Source organism: Enhydra lutris, unplaced genomic scaffold (assembly GCF_002288905.1).
Source record: "Enhydra lutris kenyoni isolate GAN:26980312 unplaced genomic scaffold, ASM228890v2 scaffoldscaffold4, whole genome shotgun sequence".
Classification (NCBI taxonomy): Eukaryota; Metazoa; Chordata; class Mammalia; order Carnivora; family Mustelidae; genus Enhydra; species Enhydra lutris.
In genome coordinates this window covers 47,012,527-47,033,802 of record NW_019154088.1, presented here as the reverse complement: position 1 = coordinate 47,033,802, position 21,276 = coordinate 47,012,527, and the positions used below count along the sequence as shown (strand labels likewise).

Sequence of the window (21,276 nt, the reverse complement as noted above, 5' to 3'; positions counted from 1 at the left end):
AATAGATTGAATCTGAGATTTAAAACCTCCCCTACAAAGTACCAGATGGCTTTACAGATGAGGTCTTCCAAACATTCAAAGAATAATTAACTCTTTCTTACAAAAACCATCCCAAAAATAAAAGAAGGAACAATACCCAATCCACTTACAAAGGGATGAGACAAAGCATAAGAGACTCTTAATCTCACAAAACAAACTGAAGGTTGCTGGGGAGAGGCAGGGAGGGAGAGGGTGGTTGGGTTATGGACATTGGGGAGGGTATGTGCTATGGTGAGTGCTGTGAAGTGTGTAAGCCTGATGATTCACAGACCTGTAATCCTGGGGCTAATAATACATTATATGTTAATTTAAAAAAAAAAGAAAATTAAAAAAAAATCCTCCCTCAATAATTAGCAAACTGGACCCAGTAATGTATTTTTAAAAAATTATATTAACTTTTATATTTAACCTAGAAAATGCAATATTGGTTTAGCATTATAATCCTATTACTATAAATTATCCTATTAAAAGACTAAAGGAGAAAAAATATGTTTATCTCAGTATGATGCAGAAAAATCACTCTCCAAAATTCAACAGCCATTCATCGGAAATCAGATGGAAGAAAACTTCCTCAATTTGAAAACGGTTATCTACAAACAAATAAATAAAACACTAATACAAACATCAAACTTAATGCTTAATAGTTGAAAACTACCCTTCTGAGATTAGAAACAAGAAAAAAAAAAAACAGCTTCTATTTAACATTGTACTTTGGGTCCACCAGTACAGTAAAGAAAATTAAAGGAATAAAATTTGAATGGAAGAAACAAAACTGTCATCACTTGCTGATTATATGACTATCTACATAGAAAATAAAAAGAAAATTAACAGATGAATTATGAGAATTAATGTAAATTAAGAAAGCTTGCCAGAATCAAAAGTATTCAAGGTCAATTGTATTTCAAAACACCAGCAAAAACCAGAAAATTTAGTTATAAAAAAATTAACAATAGAAATAAAAAATACAAAGAAATAAATACACAAAAGATATACAAGATCCCTATGAAAACACTGTAAAACTTTATCAAAAGACATTAAAAGAAATCCTGAGTAGAGAGATAAACTATATAACTGGAGGAGAAGACTCAATTCCACAACATGTCTGTCACCCTTCTATGATCTAATGATTAAATACAGTAACATAAAATTTCAATAGGGTACTTTATTAGACAATCTCACTCTAAAGTTTATACAAATGAGGAAGCACTGTGAAAACAATTACACAGTTCCTCTAAGAGTTAAATGCAGAATAACCGTGTGACCCAGCATTTCAACTCCTAGGTACTCAAAAGAATTGAAAATAGGGGCTCAGCTATTTGTATGCCAATTTCATAGCAGCATTATTCACAGTACACAACAAATGGCAACAATCCAAGTATCCCATCCACAGATGAGTGGAAAAGCAGAATGTGGTACAGACATAAAATGTATCTTATTCAGCTGTAAAAAGGAGTGAGGTTCTTATACATACTATAACACAGATGAACCTTGAAAACATTGTGGTAAGTAAAATAAACCAGACTCAGAAAATACTGTATTATTTCAATTCTTTATAATATCTAGAAAAAGGCAAATTCATAAAGACAAAAAGATTAGAAGTTACCAAGGACTGAGGAAAGGAGTTATGAGTTATTGCAGAATGGATACAGAGTTTCTGTTTGGAGAAATAAAGAATTTTGGAACTAGACAGATGTAACATTGTATAATGTTATGAATGTAATTAATGCCACTGAATTGCACACTAAACTATGGGCTAAAATGGCAAATTATAAGTTTTACATATTTTACTGCAAAAATAAATAGTAAAGAAAACTACAAAAGCACAAAAGGCTCTAAAAAGCCAAAATATTCCTGAAGAACAAGACAGAGTGGGTATTTAAACTTCTAATGTAACATTTAAGCATTTAAGCTTTTAATAAAGCTATTGTAATTTACATAATGTGGTTCTGTCAAAAGAATAAAGATATAATTGAATATAATAAAGAACCTAAAAACAGATCACACATACATGAAAAGCTGATGTGTGATAGATTGAGTTTGCACATTAGCACGGAAAGGGGGAACTATTTAATATATGACACAAGGACAATTGGTTATCCATATAGAAAAAATAATGAAACTGGATCCCTATCTTAAACCAATTAAGGAAACAAAAATTTCAGATTAAAAAAGGGTTGTGGGACACCTGGATGGCTCAGTCAGGCCGCTGCCTTCATCTCAGGTCATGGCCCAGGGCTCTGGGATTTCTCTCATCGGGCTCCTTGCTCGGCAGGAAGCCTGCTTTTCTCTCCGCCTAGGCCTGCTTATGCACTCGCGCTCGCTCTCTCTCTCTGACAAATAAATAAAATCTTTAAAAAATAAAAAAATAAAAAAGGGTTGAAACAAGGATGGCAAAACTGAAAACTGTTTAAAGGACAATATAGAAAATTTTATGATTTCCATATTGTTGAAGATTAAAGATGCAGAATGCACAAACCATTAAGGAAAAGACTGAAATTACATTAAAATGACGAACTTGTGTTGAATAAAAGACAATCATCAAGAAAGCCCAAAGACAAGCTACAAACTGAGAAGACATATTCAATTCACACAATTATATACTTAAAGAATTCCTATAATCAGTTTGAAAAAAACAAATAACCCAAATAGACAAATGAGCAAAGGATATGAACCGCCATTTTTACAGAAGAGGAAATACAAATAGTTTATAATAGTTCATAGGAAAAGACACTTAACTGTAATAGTAATCATAGGAAAGCAAATAAAACCACAATGAAATATGTCACACTCACTGGATTGGCAAAATATTTCAGGCTAGATGTACCAAATGTTGCCAAGGATGTGGAGCAAGGAGGAGGCTGATGGGAGTGCAAATTGATACAAATATTTGGGAAACGGTAACGTCTCCAAGTAAATTTGGAGATGTGGATGCCCAGTGACCCAGCAGTCCATTCCTTGGTATGTGCCCTAGTATGCATGCTCTTGTGCACGTATAAATAGGAGACATGTTATAAAAATGTTCAGTCTAGCACTCGTTAACAATACAAAAAAAATTCAAATATTCAACAATAGTGGATAGATAAATTGCAGTAAATTCACACAAAAGAATATTGTACAGGACAGACATCAGGTGAATGAATTCAGGGGTGATTTTCAAGATATTTAACAAACAGGCAGCATGGAAACTGACGAATCAGAATTGACATCAAGTCAAAACTGGTACAGCCATGCAAGGGCACACTAGCCAAATACAAGCAATGTGTGAATCTAAAACACATACATTTACTAAAAGAATTAAGTCACAAAAGAAAATGTATGCTAGGATTCCAAAACCAAATAATATACTGTTTAGAGATAGACATGTGTGTGGCAAAACTATAAAAAGTGATTAACTAGAAATCAAGATACTGGTACCCTGTGGGATGGGAGGAGCATTGTAGTAAGTGAAAAACAAAACTTCTAAGGTACTTGTTCTAGTCAATTTCTTAATCTGGAAGTTAAACATGTTTAACTTAAATGATACTTATTTTACATGTCCTTTTTGTACATATGTTTCAAATTTTTAAAATTAAGAATCTAAAATTTTCAGAAGTGAATATGAAGTCTCTCACAAAATCCTCAAGGGAAGCTGGAGAACCAGCCTCTGATCTCCATGAGGAAGAGCAAGGTCTGAAATTGAGCCAGAGAACAGGACAGGTGAGCTAACCCGTCATGGGGAAGCAACATGCTGCAGTTTGTAGCTCTGCCTTTTATGTCAGGGACCTCAATCTTCCTATACATTCTACTGCTGGTTAAGAATCCTCTTCAGGTCCTCGTTTTTACACCTTTACTCCAAGTCCAAATCTAGCAGATTGATCTAACCGAGTCCAAGCCACTTGCCCACAACCTAGCTGCAAAGGAGTCTAGAAAAATGAGTACATGGCACCCAGCCTCTTTTTATAGGTGCCACGTAGACTAGATGCTGGGACTACAACAGGGAACAAAACCTCTATCTTTATAGAATTTACATTCTAGAGAAGTAAGTAGGAGGTAGTCAGACAACTACAACAAATATCCCTACAAGACTCATTTGATGGGCGATACTACAATAGAGAAAGGAGGTTCAAATTTGGGCATCTGAAAAGAATAAGTGTCTTCCACATGACATGAACAGCCTATGTCACGGTCTAAGAGTATGTAAAGCAGAACGATTAGGTTAAAGAGAACACATACTTAAGGCTTTTGATACCCATCACTAAACTTCTCCTTAAAAAAGGTCATACAAATCTGTGCTCCCATTACCAGATTAATTAATTTCCTCATGTCTTCTCAAAAATTCTCTTTGATATTTGCAAATTGAAGCAGAAAAATCTCATTTTCAGTTGGGTTCCTTTGATTCATATTGTATTTCTTCTTGTGTAAGTTGCTTGTACATATCCATTGGTCAATTTTCAATGGAGATACTTTTATTGGTACAGATCTTTATAAATCTCTATTTTTGCCCATCATATATGTTGCAAATATTTTCCCCAGTTTGTCATTAGCCTTTTTTACTTTATGCTGTTTAAAAGCATTTTTTTTTTGCTTTTTTAAAAGTTTCATCTACAATCTTTTTCCTTCATACTTTTACCCAATTCATTTTTCTTTTCTCAACTTAAGATTTTAAGAGTCACATATTTTCTTCTGATATGATATAGCTTAATTTTCCTACATTAACTCTTCAATCCATGGGATGCCTGGGTAACTCAGTTGGTTAACCAACTGCCTTCGGCTCAGATTGTGATCCCGGAGTCCGAGGATCGAGTCCTGGATTGGGCTCCCAGCTCCATGGGGAGTCTGCTTCTCCCTCTGACCTTCTCCCCTCATGCTCTCTCACTGTTTCTCTCTAAATAAAATCTTAAAAACAAAACAAAACAAAACTTTTCAATCCTAAGGCTTTAATCTATCATTTTCTCCATTTATCGAATAATTGTTTTTCCAGAATTAAAACACTACCTTTTAAGTATAAAATAGTTTGGTATGCTAGGCTGTTTATGTAACTTCTTTTCCATTCCATCATGTTAACTCATCTTGCATCAGGAGCACTGCTGTAACTATTACAGTATTGTGATATGTTTTAATATCTGGCACTGTAAGCCTCTCATCTTGATTCTTTTCAGACACGTTCTAAATTGATCTTCCCTTTAAGTCCACATCCCAAACAGAAATATGTAGTTAAGCATATTTATGCAGATATTTTCTATAAGGAAAATTTCAGGGCAAAAATTATTAAGAGCAATCGTGTTATGGAAATAAAACCCTAAGAGGAAAGCATACCACCTACAAACATGCTAAACCCCTATGCTTTTCCTCCAAAATTTGGGAAAACTACTCAGAAATTCTCAACGTTCCTTACAGCAGTACTAAAGTTTGCATGATACTGAAAGGATATGGAAGAAATAGATGCAAAAGAATATTCTGGCACCAATTCAAATATGCCACTTACTTTTTCCAGCACTTCCACTCTTACCTCTAAAGAGAGGTAGAACTGTTTTCTGATATACTATCCTACGGAATATGTCTGACAACAGAGTAATGAGTAATCTAGACAGTTATCTGTAGGCCGTTCAAGCTTCAGGATATATATTTATGAATTTTAACACACATTGTTTTTTGTTAGTAAGGACAAAAACTGCAATTATAACATACAATCTGGAATTATTTGATCATTATTCTTCATTACTGACTACTGGATTACCTCCAGATTCCACGGCCTTTTAGCTATTTTCTGTTCAGAAGGATCTGAATAAAACAGAAAGATTCTACTTTTTCTCATGATATTCGGTGTCTCTTTCTTGCCTCCCATTTTTTCCTTCCACTCATGTCTTAGACATATTTTAGCTGCTGATAATCCCTGGAATTTAAAAAGTACAGGCATACCTTGTTTTATTGCACTAGCTTTACTGCACTTCACGGATATTGTGTTTGTTTGTTTTTTTTTTAAACTGAAGTTTCAAGACTTCAGTGGAGGAAGGAACTGCAGACGTGATAGAAATAGCAAGAGAACTAGAATTAGAAGTGAAGCCTAAAGAGGTGACTGAGTTGCTGTTATCTCAGGATAAAATTTGAGCTGATGAGGAGTTGCTTCTTATGCATGAACAAAGAAAGTGGCTTCTTGAGATGGACTCTACTCCTGGTGAAGAGACTGTGGAGATGGTGGAAATGACAACAAAGGATTTAGAATATTACATTTTCTATTCCTTTTTTTTTTTTTTAAGATTTTATTTATTTATTTGTCAGAGAGAGAGAGTCAGAGAGAGAGCAAGCACAGGCAGACAGAATGGCAGGCAGAGGCAGAGGGAGAAGCAGGATCCCTGATGAGCAAGGAGCCCGATGCGGGACTCGATCCCAAGACGCTGGGATCATGACCTGAGCCGAAGGCAGCCGCTTAACCAACTGAGCCACCCAGGCGTCCCTACGTTTTCTATTCTTAATCGGGCAGCAGGACGGTTTGAGTACTGACTCCAGTTTTGAAAGAAGTTCTACTGTTGGTAAAATGCTATCAAAGAGCATCACATGCTACAAAGAAATCATTAATGAAAGCAAGAGTCAATTGATAATGCAAACTTCATCACTGACTTACTCTAAGAAATTGCCACAGCCACTCAACCTTCAGCAACCACCACCCTCACCAGTCAGCAACCATTAACATCAAGGCAAGACCCTCCACGGGCAGAAAGATTAAGACCTGCTCAAAGCTCAATGATGGTTAGCATTTTTTAGCAATAAGGTATTTTTAAATTAGGGTATGCGTATTTTTTAGACATCTTGCCATTGCACATTTAATAGACTACAGTATAATGTAAACGTAACTTTTATATGCACTAGGAAACCAAAAAAATCATTTGACCTCCTTTATAGTGGTGGTCTGGAATCAAACCCCCAACATCCAAGGTATGCCTGTAGCAGACTCTAGTTAAAGCTGTAAGGCACTTTTCAGAGCAGTTCTAACAGCACTCTACTCATTGGATCAATAAATAGTCTATTCACTGACTACAACCTGAACACCTGGAATCTTATCAATTACACGATTTTCAAGATTAAAAGGGGATTAAAAATATTCAGACATTTCATTTGTAGACCCGAAAGAAATATACACTGTCACCAGATCTGAGATAGTGGATTACTAATTTAAATGAGATTTTTTTCACTTTACTTTTACAATATTAAGAATCAATATAACAGAGGAAGTTTGACACCTACATCTTCAAGTGGCAGAGCTCAAAAACAATCAAAATATTTCTTCTGCATAAAACCATCATTATATCTAGGCTCTTTTTCTATGAAGAACAAATGGTGGAAATATTAGACATTGAGAAAGCAGAGTCATCTAATTTATGTTAGTTTATCATGGAAAAAATAGCCTTTGGAAATCCAGTATACCTACCTTGGAATCTCGTTTCCTTGAGGTCAAATGGCCATTATTCATTCTCATTGACTCATTCTCTTTGACTCATCATGCTTATTTTTAATGGGGCTATTACTTACCTTACAGGGTATGGAAAAGATTATATAAGATTAGGGATATGTAAGTTCCTAGCACATGCCAGGTATAGTAGGCACTCAAAGGTTAGTTCTAATTTTCCCCTCCTGATACTGCACCAAATTAAAAATAAACACACAAACAAAACAACAACAAAAACCGACTTGGATCTGAGAATCATTTAACAGAGATAGTATGTACTTTATTTCAGTGAGTGATTCAGTCATGTTACATCTGTCACATAATAGTATCGAGACAGTCAGAAAATGTAGGTTCTACTTCCAAGAGAACTTCCAGATGGCTTGCCTTTTTTTAAAAAAAACCTGTAAACTGAAGTGGTTGGCATATATTCCTGAACTGTTTTCTGGTTTTAGAATCCTTGGTTCTATAATCCTATGATTATAAAACAAAACAAATACACACATTCAAACCTCTCCTGTAATAAGCATTTAAGCAATTTTTAGTATATTGTTGCTAATATGCCTCTATTTTGAGGCTCGAAAAAACTTCGTAATTACCCAATGATAAAGGAATGCCACTAAAAATCGCTTAGAAATATTCAAATGCTTCAGTGATTTCAATATTCCGAATCGCGCTGGAGCAATAGGGAAATATTTACAAAATAATAAACAGCACGGCGTCCTCGTCGTGCCTGTAAGTCTGCGCAAGCATTTAGAGATAATTAATGGCGCAAAGACGGACTTAGCGTTGGCCAGACCGGGGGTTACTGGACAGCTGCGGGAAGTCGGGGGGAGGGGGGCCGCAGAGTGGGAAGAGCCCCGGAACGCGGGTTTGAAGGCTTTCAAAGTGGAAGCAACGGCGGGGCGGCGTCAAGCCCTGGCGCGGCGGGGAGAGCGGCCGACGGCGGAGGGACGGGCGGGGCGCGGGGGGCGCCGGGCGCGCCGGACCCTGGCCGCGGACCGGCCCCCGCTTCGGGGCCGGGTGTGGGCGGGCGCTCGGCGTCCGCTCGGGCCCAGAGACCGGACGGGCTCCCGGCGCGAGTCCGCCCCGTCCCGCCTCTTCCCCTTACCACGTAGCCCCCCCACACGTAGAGGAAGTTTCCGTCCACCACGGCGCAGTGGCCGCTGCGCTCCTCCGCCACGCAGAACAGCTGCGAGTCCGCCATCCGCGCCGTCGCCGGGTCCAGCCGCTGGGCGCGCCGCAGCCCCTGCCCACGGAGCGGCCTCTCCTCCCGCCGGGCTCCTCCACGCACGAACGGAACGCGTCGAGGGTCGAGATTGGTGGGAAGGCGGAACGAGTGCGTCTGCGCCGTCCCGCAGCCCTCCCGGGAAGCCCGGCCCAGGGTGGCGTTGCCGGTTAGGGATGCTCGGGTCTGAGCAGTGAGGGGGGTGCCTTGGCTTCGGAGCCCTGCCACCTGCTGATTTCTTTCCGCTTGGGACCGCGTTGTTTTGGCAGTACAACCTAACTGTGTATCTTATTCCCTCGATAAATAGACTTCTGGTTCATAGTGTTGCTGCTAATGTGACATAATATATTAATTAACTAATGCTTTGTGTGGGTTTCCTTTTCCATTCAACCTCCAGCAAAGACGGTTATCCACAAGAATGGAGGGTGTGTGTGTGTGTTTGTATGTATTTATTAGAAATAAAGAAATATTTACTATATATCATATATGTGTATATGTATGTATATAATATACTAATTATATAAATACTATATTATAGTGTATAATAATTATAATAGTGTAATGTATAATACATCTATGTATATGACGTAATATATTACAATATATTAAAATATAATGTATATACATATATATATATATATATATATATATCTTTGTTTTTCATTAGGGATTTTCTAAAACGTCTTCCAGCAAACTACAGCCTGGGGGCCAAAGTCACTCTGTCGCCTGCTTTTGTACTGCCCACAAACTAAGATGATTTTACATTTTTAGATGGTTGAAAAAAATCAAAAGAAGAATGCTGTTTTGTGACTCGTGAGATTGAGAAGATCAAATTTCATCATCTGTCCATGATGTTTTATTGGCACACAGCCACCCTAATTCGGTTAAACGTTAACTATGGCTGCTTTAACCCCACAACCACAGGGTTGGGTGGTCTGAGTTGAGCAGTTGCAAAAAAGACCATATAGCCCACACTGCTGGAAATATTGACTGTTTGGCCCCCTACAGACAAAGCTGGCAAACCCTTGTCATTAAATGATTCTATGGCCAGGAAGGAAGATGATAATTCTACCAGTGTCTGTAAATGCGCTTGTCCAGAATCATTCTTTGAAGAGCTTGTGGCTGCTCAAGACTCAGAATAAGTTCATTTATTCATTAGTCAGTATATATTAAGTACCTGGTTAATGTAGAGCATGGGTTCTCAGGCTCTATTAGACTGGAAACACTGAAGGACTCAAGTATTATTGACTCCCCAGAACCTAGTACCAAGTAGATACTAAAAAATATTTGTTGACTAAATGAGCAAAAAGACAAAGTGAATTTTAAGATGAATAAAACATAGCTCTAACACAGGGGCTTCTAAGTCCAGTCAGAGGTAAAGATATATAAAGAAATAGATGTGGTGTAGGATGAGGAGTTGTATAGTTGAAATGTGGACAAAATACAGCAGAAAAATGGGAAGGAAAGATGCGATCTATTGAGGAAGGGGGTGTACAAAGAGAGACACTTGAGTTTTCTTAAAAGTTGTATGAAGAGTTTAGTATGACTAGAATGATTATAGAGAGCAGCCAGGGATGAAGTTGAGACAGGAAATTACAGTTTATTATGCCAAGGAGTCTAAACTTTAACTTTAACCCAAAATGGTCTTAAGTGAGGAGTAAATAATGTAACTTAATTATTAGAACATTTACTTTGTTGAGGTGCCTGGGTGGCTCACATGGTTAAGTGTCTGCTTAGGCTCAAGTTGTGGTCCCTAGGTCCTGGGATGGAGCCCTACACCTGGTTCCCAGCTTAGCGAGGAGTCTGCTTCTGCCTCTCCCTCTGCCTCTTCCCCTGCTTATGCTGTCTCTGTCTCTGTCTCTCCCTCTCTCTCTCTCTCTCTCAAGTAAAAAAATAAATAAATTTAAAAAAAAAAAAAAAAGAAGAAGAAAAAGAAGACTGTCTGTGTGGCTCAGTTGTTCAGTGGCTGCCTTCAGCTCAAGTCATGATCCTAGGGTGGTGGGATCAAACCCCACATCAGGCTCCCTGCTCAGCGGGGAGCCTGCTTCTCCCTCTCCCACTCCCCATGCTCCTAACTCTGTCAAATAAAAAAATGTTTTTTTTTTTTTAAAGATTTTATTTATTTATTTGACAGAGAGAAATCACAAGTAGGCAGAGAGGCATGCAGAGAGAGAGGAGGAAGCAGGCTCCCCGTTGAGCAGAAAGCCCGATGTGGGGCTTGAACCCAGGACCTGGGATCATGACCTGAGCCGAAGGCAGCGGCTTAACCCACTGAGCCACCCAGGCACCCCTAAAAAAATGTTTTTAAAAAATTGAATTAAATTAAAAAAAAAAGAACATTTACTTTGGATTGTGGGGCAAATGGGAGAGTCAAGACTGAAGACAGAAAGATGGGTAACATCTAGCACAGGTCTGGTGTACAGTAGGTACACAGTAAATGGTGGTAGCACTAGTAGTAGTTATTAATATATGTAACCCACATGCTCATGGGTGGGTCTTTGTCCCAGGAACCCCCTTTCCACCTGCAGTGGAGTTCCAAGATTTCTGTGAATTCTTAGGATTATAATCTCATAGTCACTTCTGCCTTTAAACTCCTCCTGCTACTGGAATAATTCTACTCACAGACTTATGGATCTTCTCCCTATGGAATGTGCTCTATCTCTTCTCTGATGCCTTGTTCCCGACATGACACTCAGAAGCCTACCGTATTTTCTTTCAAAACCCACTCTTAGGAGTCATTTGTATTTCTACTAAATTTTACCGACATGAAAGATAAGAGTAAAGACGATAGAGGCGGGATTTATATTATAGAAAGAAAATAATTCCAAACAGAACATTATATGCCCTTGTTCCTCAAACTCCATTAGCCACACCATCATTGTGGCTTTTGTCAAAGATGAAGTCAGACACTGATTAAGGAGGTAAGGATAGATTTTTTTTTTTTCAGTAGTAAACTACCGCCATAAGGAAGGGGGTCCAGTATGACCTGAAATCAACTTCGTGGAAACAGAAGGCTGGAGACTTTTGAAAGGCGGGGATGTGTATATGGGAAGGCACTGGGGAGCGCTGAGGGTGGGGGTGATCCATGTGACTAAGCCATCTGGGCTTGCTAACTGGAGCCTAACCAGGGAAGAAACAAACTTCTATCTTTATGACCAGAACTGGTGGTGCAAGTTAAAGCAAGGCCCCCACCAAAGTTAGGCCTTTATCTTCCCACTCAGGAACTGGGATTGAAAGCCATGATTCTCTCCCTGAATGTTTGCATTTCAAAAAGATCTCTCTTCCATCTTCAGAGAAATGGTTTAGGATGGTAGATTTACATCTTAAAGGCAGAGAAAGTATTTATAATTGCAAACTTTCTAAAGTAACTGCTGTAAGAGAGGGCTTGGGATCTATCTGCCTACCACCAGAGTTGGGACCGGAACAAACAAAATTCTCCCAGCGGCCTTGACCCCTCTAAGAGGTCCTGGGGTCATTCTAGGGGATGTGACCTTGAGTTGTTAGGAACTAAGCTAGCGTTCAAGTCTCTAAGTGTGTGTAGGTGGGAGGTGTGGGGGATGAAACTGTAGTTTGCTGATCCTCAATCTAAAAAATATACCTAAAATTGAGCTTGTCGGCTTATAAGGTATGAACATCTTCGACTTTACTGGATAATACCAAATTGCTTTCCAAAGTATTTGTAACAATCTGTATGCCCATTAGCAGTAGATAACAAGTCCAATTGCTTTTAATCCTTGATATCATCTACGTTTTTAATTTTGCCAACCAGGTGACTATAAAAAAAATGTATCGTCCTGATTTCAAACTATATTATAAAGCTATAGCAATCAAAGCAATATGGCATTAGCATAAAAATAGATATATAGATTGATGGAACAGAAGAGAGAGCTTGGAAATAAGCCCATACATATATAGTTAGTTAATTTATGACAAAGGAGCCAAGAATATACAATGGGAAAAGTGTCTCTCCTTAATAAACAGTATTGGGAAAACCGAATAGCATATGCAAAAGAATGCAACTGGACCCTTATCTTATACCATATACAAAAATCAACTAAAAATCGACTTTATTTAAACATTCAACCCAAAACTGTATAACTCCTAGAAAAAAAGGGGGGGTTAGCTCTCTGACATTGGTCTTGGCAGTGATTTTTTTGGAGATGACACCAAAAGCACAGGCAACAAAAGCAAAAATAAGCAAGTAGGACTGCATCAAACTAAAAAGATTCTGCTCAGAGCACCTGAATGACTCAGCCAGTTATGCGTCTGCTTTTGGCTCAGGTCATGATCCCAGGGTCCTGGGAACTCCACATCACATTGCATCCAGCTCCCTGCTCAGCAGAGCATCTGTTTCTCTCTCTCCCTCCGTGGCTCCCCCTGCTTGAACTCTCTTCCTTTCTCTCTCTCTTAAATAAATAAAATCTTAAAAAAATAAAAAAAATCTGCCCAATAAAGGAAACAATCAATAAAATCAAAAGAATGGGAGAAAACATTTGCAAATTATATACCCAATAAAGGTTAATATGCAAAATATGTAAAGAATTCATAAAATTACAAAAACAAACAAAAAACAGACAACTGGATTATAAAATGGGCAAATGACCTGAATAGACATTTTTCCAAAGACGATATACAAATGGCTAATAGGTATATGAAAGATGCTCAATATCACTAATCATTAGGGAAATGCAGATAAGACAAAAACGAGATGTCACCTCATACCTAGTTGCACAGCTATTATCAAAACATCAAAAGATAAGTACTGGTGAGGATGTGAAGAAAAGGGAACCTTCGTGCACAGTTGTTGGGAATGCAAATTGGGTACAGCCATTATGGAAAACAGTATGGAGGTGCTTTAGAAAATTAAAAATAGAACTACTTTGTGACTCAACAATCTCATTTCAAAGTATATATCCACAGGAAATGAAATCACTATGTTGAAGAGCTATATCTACACTCCCATGCTCATTGCAGCATTATTAGGGAATAGCTGAGATATGTAAACAATGTAAGTGTCCATCAGTGGATGAATGGATAAAGAAAATGCGATATATATATGCACATGGAATATACATTGTAAATATACAATGGAATATTATTCAGCCTTAAGAAAAAAAGGGGCACCTGAGCATCCAACTCTTGATTTCTGCTCAGGTCATGATCTCAGGATTGTGAGATTGAGCCCAACGTCAGGCTCCGCACTGGGCGTGGAGCCTGTTTAAGATTCTTTCTCCCTCTCCCTCTGCTCCCCATTCTGCTTGCATGTGTGAGCCCTCTTTCTCTCTCTCTCAAATAAATAAATCTTAAAAAAACACAAAAAACCCTCATGGAACTGCATTCTTCCAATATGTGCTAGTGGGTGAAGAGGTAATGAATTAGTGTAGTGAACATGAGAGGAGGAACAGATTTGAGAGGGATGATGGTGAGTTCATTTGGGGGCATACTGAGTTGGATTTGAAGCAGAGAGAAATAGGGGTTAGATATGTCGATTTTGGAGTCATGAAGTATTAGGACTTTTGAGTTAGCCAGCTGAAGGAGATTTGGATGGCAAGTTGGTGCTGGCTGTTGGCAGGAGACCTTTGCATAAAGCTGCCTAACCCAAGAATCAGAGGCTCACAGGAACCTAACCCTGTATTTTCCTGTATTCCCTCTAGTAGCAATGATTAAGTATTTGCTAATACCGTGTCAGTGGTGACTTTATATAACATAACTACCTCAAATAATGAGAATCAGACTGTATATTTCTGTTTTTACTTCTTCACCTTTCTTACATAAACGTTCAAATTTTCTTTGCAATATTTTTGTCCTCAGAATATATTTCACTGGGGCGCCTGGGTGGCTCAGTGGGTTAAAGCCTCTGCCTTCTGCTCAGGTCAGGATCCCAGAATCCTGGGATCAAGCCCCACATCAGGCTCTCTGCTCAGCAAGGAGCCTGCTTCCTCCTCCTCCTCTCTCTCTGCCTGCCTCTCAGCCTACTTGTGATCTCTGTCAAATAAGTAAATAAATAAATAAAATCTTTAAAAAAAATATATTTCACCGAAAATAAACAGAGAACTGTGTTCAATGACCAGTTTTCTCCGTGATGTTAGAGTTTCAATTTAATGCAGTTAGGTGTATTAATTTGGATGTGCTTTCAATTTTAAGTTTACTTTTTTCTTTTCTATTTTTTGAGTATGTAAAACATAAATGAGTCTATGGTTGACAGTTTTACTAGAAAGAAAGCCTCACTCCCATCCTTATCCCCTACTGTCCTTTACAATTAGCCATTTTGGGGCTTCTGGGGGGCTCTGTCCATTAAGTCTCTGACTTTTGATCACAGGGTGGTGAGTTCAAGCTCTGCATTGGGCTCTAGGCTGGGCATGGAGCCGACTTTTTAGAAAAAACTGAATAAAAAAAAAGTGAATACAGTTAGCCATTTTTTCAGTGTCTAGTGTAACATTCAGGATTTTAAAAACAGAAAATCAAGTAAATACATATACATGTATGTATTCTTATTTCCTCTCCTTTATCATACTTTAAAAAAAAAGATTTGTCTATTTATTTATTCATTTATTTATGACACAGAGAGATCACAAGTAGGCAGAGAGGCAGGCGGGGGGGGGAGGGGGCGGGCCCCCTGCGGAGCAGAGAGCCCGATATAGGGCTTGAACCCAGGACCCTGAGATCCTGACGTGAGCCAAAGGCAGAGGCTTAACCCACTGAGTCACCCAGGCGCCCCTATCACACTTTTAAAAACAGTTAATCTTGTACGCTGGAAGTCACTGTATATCAGTACTTAGAAATTGTCCTCATGTTTTACAAGGCTGCGTGTTCACTTATAAGCACTCGATGGTTTTGTTCAACTCATTGGAGCAAGCGTTTTTAAAGTGCAGCTTAACAGTGCACTCGCTGGAATCAGACCACATCACTTACCGAATGTTTCATCTTGAGGAAAACATCTACCATCTTTGCGTCTGTTTTCTCACCTGTCAAATGAGGGTGTTGAAAAAATAGCCCACCGTCCCTTCAGTTTTACGAGCAGTACTATAGTGCATATATTTCTAGCGCTTATGATTTTACATGGAACAAAGGAAGCCCTCAAATACAAAGCAGGATGGGTGGGGATGGTGGTGATTTGCAGCAGCTTCAAGTGAATATCGGGGAAAACCCTGTGGAAACACAGAATATTTCCAGAGCCTGTGTGAAGTAGAGAACAGGAGTACATAGGGGCCCCCGGGTCTGAGCCCGACAGGAGTCCCGGAAAATGCCAGGATGGAGGACAGCGATGTGACGGTAGGTCAGGGACGCGCTTGGGATAGGGAAACGCATTCCCTACCAGACACCAGGATAGGACGCTTTCGCCCTTTAGCCTCCGGGCAAAAAAAGAGTGCGGTGTCGTTTCCCCCTTTAGCCCACAAGACTGCGGGCTACAGCCGACCAGGCACCCGCGACTGGGAGCTCTCAGCGGCGGAGCCGGGACAGAGGCGGAACTTGAGGGTTCCCAGCCTGGGCGGGGTCAGGGGCCGGACGAGCCGGGACGGGGATGGGGTGGGGAAGGGGGCGGAGCAAACCCGGGAAGGGGCGGGGCCGCTACCGTGGCGCCAAAACGCGAACATGGCGCCGGAGCGGCTTCGAAGCCGGGCGGTCTCTGCCTTCAAGCTGCGCGGCTTGCTGCTCCGGGGGTGAGTCTTCCCGGGGCAGTTTACGGGACGGGAGAGCCAGGGCCAGGCGACCGCGCCGGGCAGCCGTACGCGCCGCGCGCCCGTAGGCGGCTTGGCCTTCAATCTCAGAGACCCTTGAAAAACTTAAAGAAGTGAAATTGATCTGGCAGGGTCTAAAGGCTGCGATTCTTTCTTAGGTTTCCCCGAGTCGAAAACGTTTCTCCCAGGTGGGATGTGGCTCTCCTCCAGCATGTGGTCCGTGGAGCCGGAGAAGCGGCGGTCTGTGTCGCGGCAGCGGTTTATTGGCACTGTGACTTGGGCACTTCTCAGCTCCCCCTCCCCCAAGTCTATGCCTTAGCAAAATGGGGGTAGTAACAGAGCGACTTCACGTTGTTTGTGAATCATCAGTTGAGCGACCTGGGAAAGCCCATATGCGTGTCTGTAGTTGTTACTTATTTTGTGAAAATTGTGAGCCCTCCCTTTTCTCAAATTTGGGTCAGGTATTATTCCTGAGTGAGAATTCTTAGAGAGTGAGTTAAAAAGAGGGTAAATTTGAAGCACATTCCTAGATCCTCCTCTTTCCCCTTAAACATTCCCTTTAGAACTTATTTGATAGGTTTTCTGGCCATAATCATGTTTTCCTGTACTTACAGAACGCACTCTTCTAAGATTTTTCTCATTAAATCTGTTTTGTTTTTTAGAATACAGTATTTTTTTGATACATATTTAAATACCTGCTGGATGGAATATACTTTTTTTTCCCCAGGTTATGACTGCATTTGCCAGTGTGTAGAGAGTTTTTTTGTTTGTTTTTGAAATAATGGGTTTTATGAGCCTTTTAACTTTGCTTTTGGTTTAGCGGTGAACAAGGGCAAGAGTGGATATGCCCTGGGAGAAAATAATGAATTTTGTTCATTTGATCCCTTACATTTTGCAAATATGAGCAGTTGATCAATTAACTTTTCGTTCTCTTCCCTTAGAATTTGACTTAATACTCAGCTGTCATTCATCAACTAATTTAGTCAGAAATATGCTGAAATCCTGTCTACACAGAATCTGGGCCAGATCGTGTATAGCTTTACAGGGTTTGGTCTATCCTAAGATCACTGTGCTGAGGCAAGGAGTACAAGAGAGGAAGACACTGTGGAGCTTGGGGAACAGATAGCGTATTATTTATTGCTGCGTAACAGATTACCCCAAAATTTAGAGATTTAGAGGTTGAAAACAGCACACTCTTTATTATCTCACTTTTCCTGTGGGCCAGGAATTGAGGTAGGCTTAGCTGGGTTCTTTTTTTTTTTTTTTTTGACAGAGATCACAAGTAGGCAGAGAAGCAGGCAGAGAGAGAGAAGGAAGCAGGCTCCCTGCTGAGCAGAGAGCCTGATGCAGGGCTCAATCCCAGGACCCTGGGATTATGACCTGAGCGGAAGGCAGAGGCTTTAACCCACTGAGCCACCCAGGCGCCCCTTAGCTGGGTTCTCTTAGCTTCAGGGTCTTTCATAAAGCTGCAGTCAAGATGGGGTCATCTCAAATGTCTTTTGGGCAGGATTTGCTTCCAAGTTCATTCAGTGGTTGGCAGGATTCAGTTCTGCCAGCACTCTTGGACTTGGGGCCTCAGTCCTTGCTAGCTGTTGGTTGGAGGCCACCCTCAGTTCCTTGCCAGGTGGTCCTCTCCAACATGGCAGCTTCCTTCATCAAAGCCCGCAAAAGAAAGAGTAAGTCAGAAGTCGCAGTCTTCTCTAACCTAATCAAGGAAGTAATATCTTGTTTTAAAAAATTTTACTTTTGGGGCGCCTGGGTGGCTCAGTGGGTTAAGCCTCTGCCTTCGGCTCAGGTCATGGTCGCTGGGTCCTGGGATCGAGCCTCGGGCTCTCTGCTCAGCAGGGAGCCTGCTTCCTCCTCCCTCTCTCTCTCTGCCTGCCTCTCCACCTGCTTGTGATCTCTGCCTGTCAAATAAATAAATAAAATTTAAAAAAAATTTTTTACTTTTAAAATTACAGTACAGGAAAATGCTCCATTACTTTTACTATAGTCTATTGTTAGAAGCAAGTTACTAGGTCCAGCCCATACTCAAGGCGAAGGGCTGCACATGGTTGTGAATACCAGGAGGCATGGATTTTTAGGGGTTGTTTTAGAATTCTGTCTACCATGGATATTAAGTAGTTCACAGTTATTTAGTTTCAGTTGTGAAAAGGATCCCAAGAAAGAAGTGCTCTGGTAATGTATAACATTGTAACTACTCTAGAATTAAAGAAGGACTTCATTAAAGAAGTGGTTTGAGCTGACTGTTCAAGGATGAATAGGACTTGAGTAGGTGAAGAAAAGAGCGGGGAGAAATGACCATATAAAGGCCCTGAGGCAGGAGAGCACTGGAGGAGCCTAAGGAGATTTGGCAGGGGCCAGATCCTGTATCCTAAGAGCTGTCCCACCATTCACCCAAAATGTGTGTGATTTTCGGGACTCACCAAATACCTGTGGACCACCTTCAGGATGCTTGTCACTCTGCCAGAGGATGGCACAGTTCTAGTTTCCAAGGAGCATCATCCATGATAAATTGGAGAGTTGTGATACCCACACATGAAAGAATCGCTGAGCAACCCAAGTTAAGAACAATTAGTGTGATGACTATAACAATAACAATAACGTTAAGTGTGAGGTTGTATGCTAAAAACAGAATGGCATGCAATTAGTTGATTGTTTAGACAGTGTTCATTCTGAGCCCTATAGGTATTTAAATCAGGGATGTGTGTGGATTTTTTTTTTTTTTTTTGAAAGTTCGGTCTTACTGGGTTCTTTTGGAGCAGAGGGATTCTTGTGATTTCAGAGTGTTGCTTCTGTGACTATATTCATATATCATAGCTTTTTTTCTAGTCTAATTTTCTAATTTTAAGATTGAAAACAACAATGAAATTACTAAAATTTACTTTAAGTAAATGCATCAGCAAACCAATAAATATATACTTAAGTGTCTGTTATGTTCAGGACATTGAAGCAAATGAAGTCCTGCCTTAAATGTAAGGCGATAACTGGTACAAAGCTATTGTGATGTGTCAGATCTGAGGTGTATAGGAATTTTAACAATTCATAAGGGAGGGGAGGTTGCAGCAGGTAGGGCTGGTCTAGGAAGCCTTCCTCAAAAAAGATGTGATTTGGGGCTTTAAAAATGGTTATGTTGGCTGGGGAGAAATGGAAGAATTTGTTCAGAAAGGAGTGGAGAGGTGAGCACTGCTTGCAGTGAAGAGTGAATAGATTTTAGTTTCAATGCCACATTGATGAGTGTTTGTCAGTTCTGGGTATAAAACTTTGAGCCTCGGTGACCAGTGGCCTGCCATATCTTTTCTTTCCATTCAGGGAAGCCATTAAGTACCTCACAGAAGCTCTTGAGTCTATCAGTGAAGTAGAGCTTGAAGATGCACTGGAAAAGATCATCGATGCTGTTGAAAAGCAACCGTGTAAGGGACATTATCTAATAGCTCTTAAATTGTTAATATAGTTCTATATCCTCGATTGCATTTATAGATTTCAGCGGAAGTTGAGGATTCATATGACGATATTACAGGGTTATGAGACATACCCATGGTAGCACTTCTTCCTAAGGGATAACTTCTAGTTCCATTGCAACTTCAGGACTTTCCCCAGAGACTCTTAAAGTACTTTCCTCTCATGGAGCTGTCATGGCTAGCTGTCCTGCACTTGACTTCTGATTTTGATCTGATCCTTACAGTCACTTTTGTCTCTCTGCATACCTACTACTTTGTCTTTTTTTTTTTTTTTAAGATTTTATTTATTTATTTGTCAAAGAGAGAGCAAGAAAGAGCGCAAGCACAAACAAGGGGAAAGGCAGGCAGAGTGAGAAGCAGCCTGATGTGGATCATGACCTGAGCCAAAGGCAGATGCTTAACTGACTGAGCCACTCAGGCGTCCCCCTACTACTTTGTCTTATTTAGGTTTGGAACTCCTAAAAATTTTGGGGGGAAAAAGAATAAGGGAGCAGGGCTAATTCTCCCTTCTGGCTTCAGCCTTTCTCAAGGGATCTTTTTATTAAATATTTAACCTTTTACCACAAACATGGACCTACAAAGGAGGAATGCTCTTCTTCTAGGCGCAAACATCCAGTGTTTCTAGAACACTGAGGGACAGAAGCAAGTGTGGCTTGCTCTCAGGCATTATATTGATCTAGTTTCTTTGATTATGTAGGAAGACATACATTCCATGATAGATGAGAAATTACTGTTACGTCTTATTTTCAGTTGTAAAGGCAGAATTTTAAATATACCTTTGCTTTTAAAATCTGCTTTATAGTTGAAAATTTAGAAATTATTACTTATGAGAAAGTAGTATATATTCCTTTAAGATGGTGCATAGTGTCTTACCTGAGAACATAACAAATTGTTCAAGGGTGTCCACTCTGGAATCAGGCTGGCCATCTATACTTTCTAGCTGTGTTCTTGGGGAATTTATTCAGTCTCTCAAAGTTGTACTTCCTCCCCTTTAAGATATTAGCATATGAACAACAACCTATCTGTAAGGATATCTAATCTAATGGCATAATGCTTGTGAAGTACTGAGCATAGTGTCACACATTTAGTAAGGGCTTAATAAGTGGTAGCTGTTATATCTGTTACTATCATGCCTGTGGAAACACAACATTGGTGCTAGAAAGTTCTACTAATGCAACTAACCTTGCATATAAAGATTTCTGTAAGTGTTTATACAACTGAATTTATATTATTAGACAGTCTTTAGAAAAGTAAGGCATTTGGCTGTGTATTAGGATATTACAAGTGTATTTGAGTGTAAAAAGATGAAGGTTTTTGAGATATGGCTTCTGTTATTGTTCTGACCTAACCCTTTTTTTGTCCTAAAAACTATGTAATGAGAATCTCAGGGTTAGTCTTTGTAGATTATTTTTAGGAAAAGAGCTATCTGTGGAAATAAGTAATTTTTAT

The 21,276-nt window shown here is 39.8% G+C and overlaps 2 protein-coding genes across 4 annotated transcripts in view; one reads left to right on the top strand and one right to left on the bottom strand.

Annotated features, from left to right (window-relative positions):
* Positions 1-8,796, bottom strand: part of LOC111140042 (kelch domain containing 1) — a 50,260-nt gene extending 41,464 nt beyond the window's left edge. The window contains exon 1 of the mRNA XM_022492419.1: positions 8,571-8,796. Coding sequence (XP_022348127.1) covers positions 8,571-8,666 — 96 coding nt within the window. The 5' untranslated portion in view covers positions 8,667-8,796. The remainder of the gene's footprint in view (positions 1-8,570) is intronic.
* A 7,479-nt stretch (positions 8,797-16,275) lies between these two features.
* LOC111140643 (DNA polymerase epsilon 2, accessory subunit) overlaps positions 16,276-21,276 on the top strand; it is a 29,292-nt gene continuing 24,291 nt past the window's right edge. For all 3 annotated transcript variants that reach the window (XM_022492839.1, XM_022492837.1, XM_022492838.1), the window contains exons 1-2: positions 16,276-16,348; positions 19,679-19,779. In XM_022492839.1, the coding sequence (XP_022348547.1) occupies positions 16,281-16,348; positions 19,679-19,779 (169 nt within the window). In that variant the 5' untranslated portion in view covers positions 16,276-16,280. The remainder of the gene's footprint in view (positions 16,349-19,678; positions 19,780-21,276) is intronic.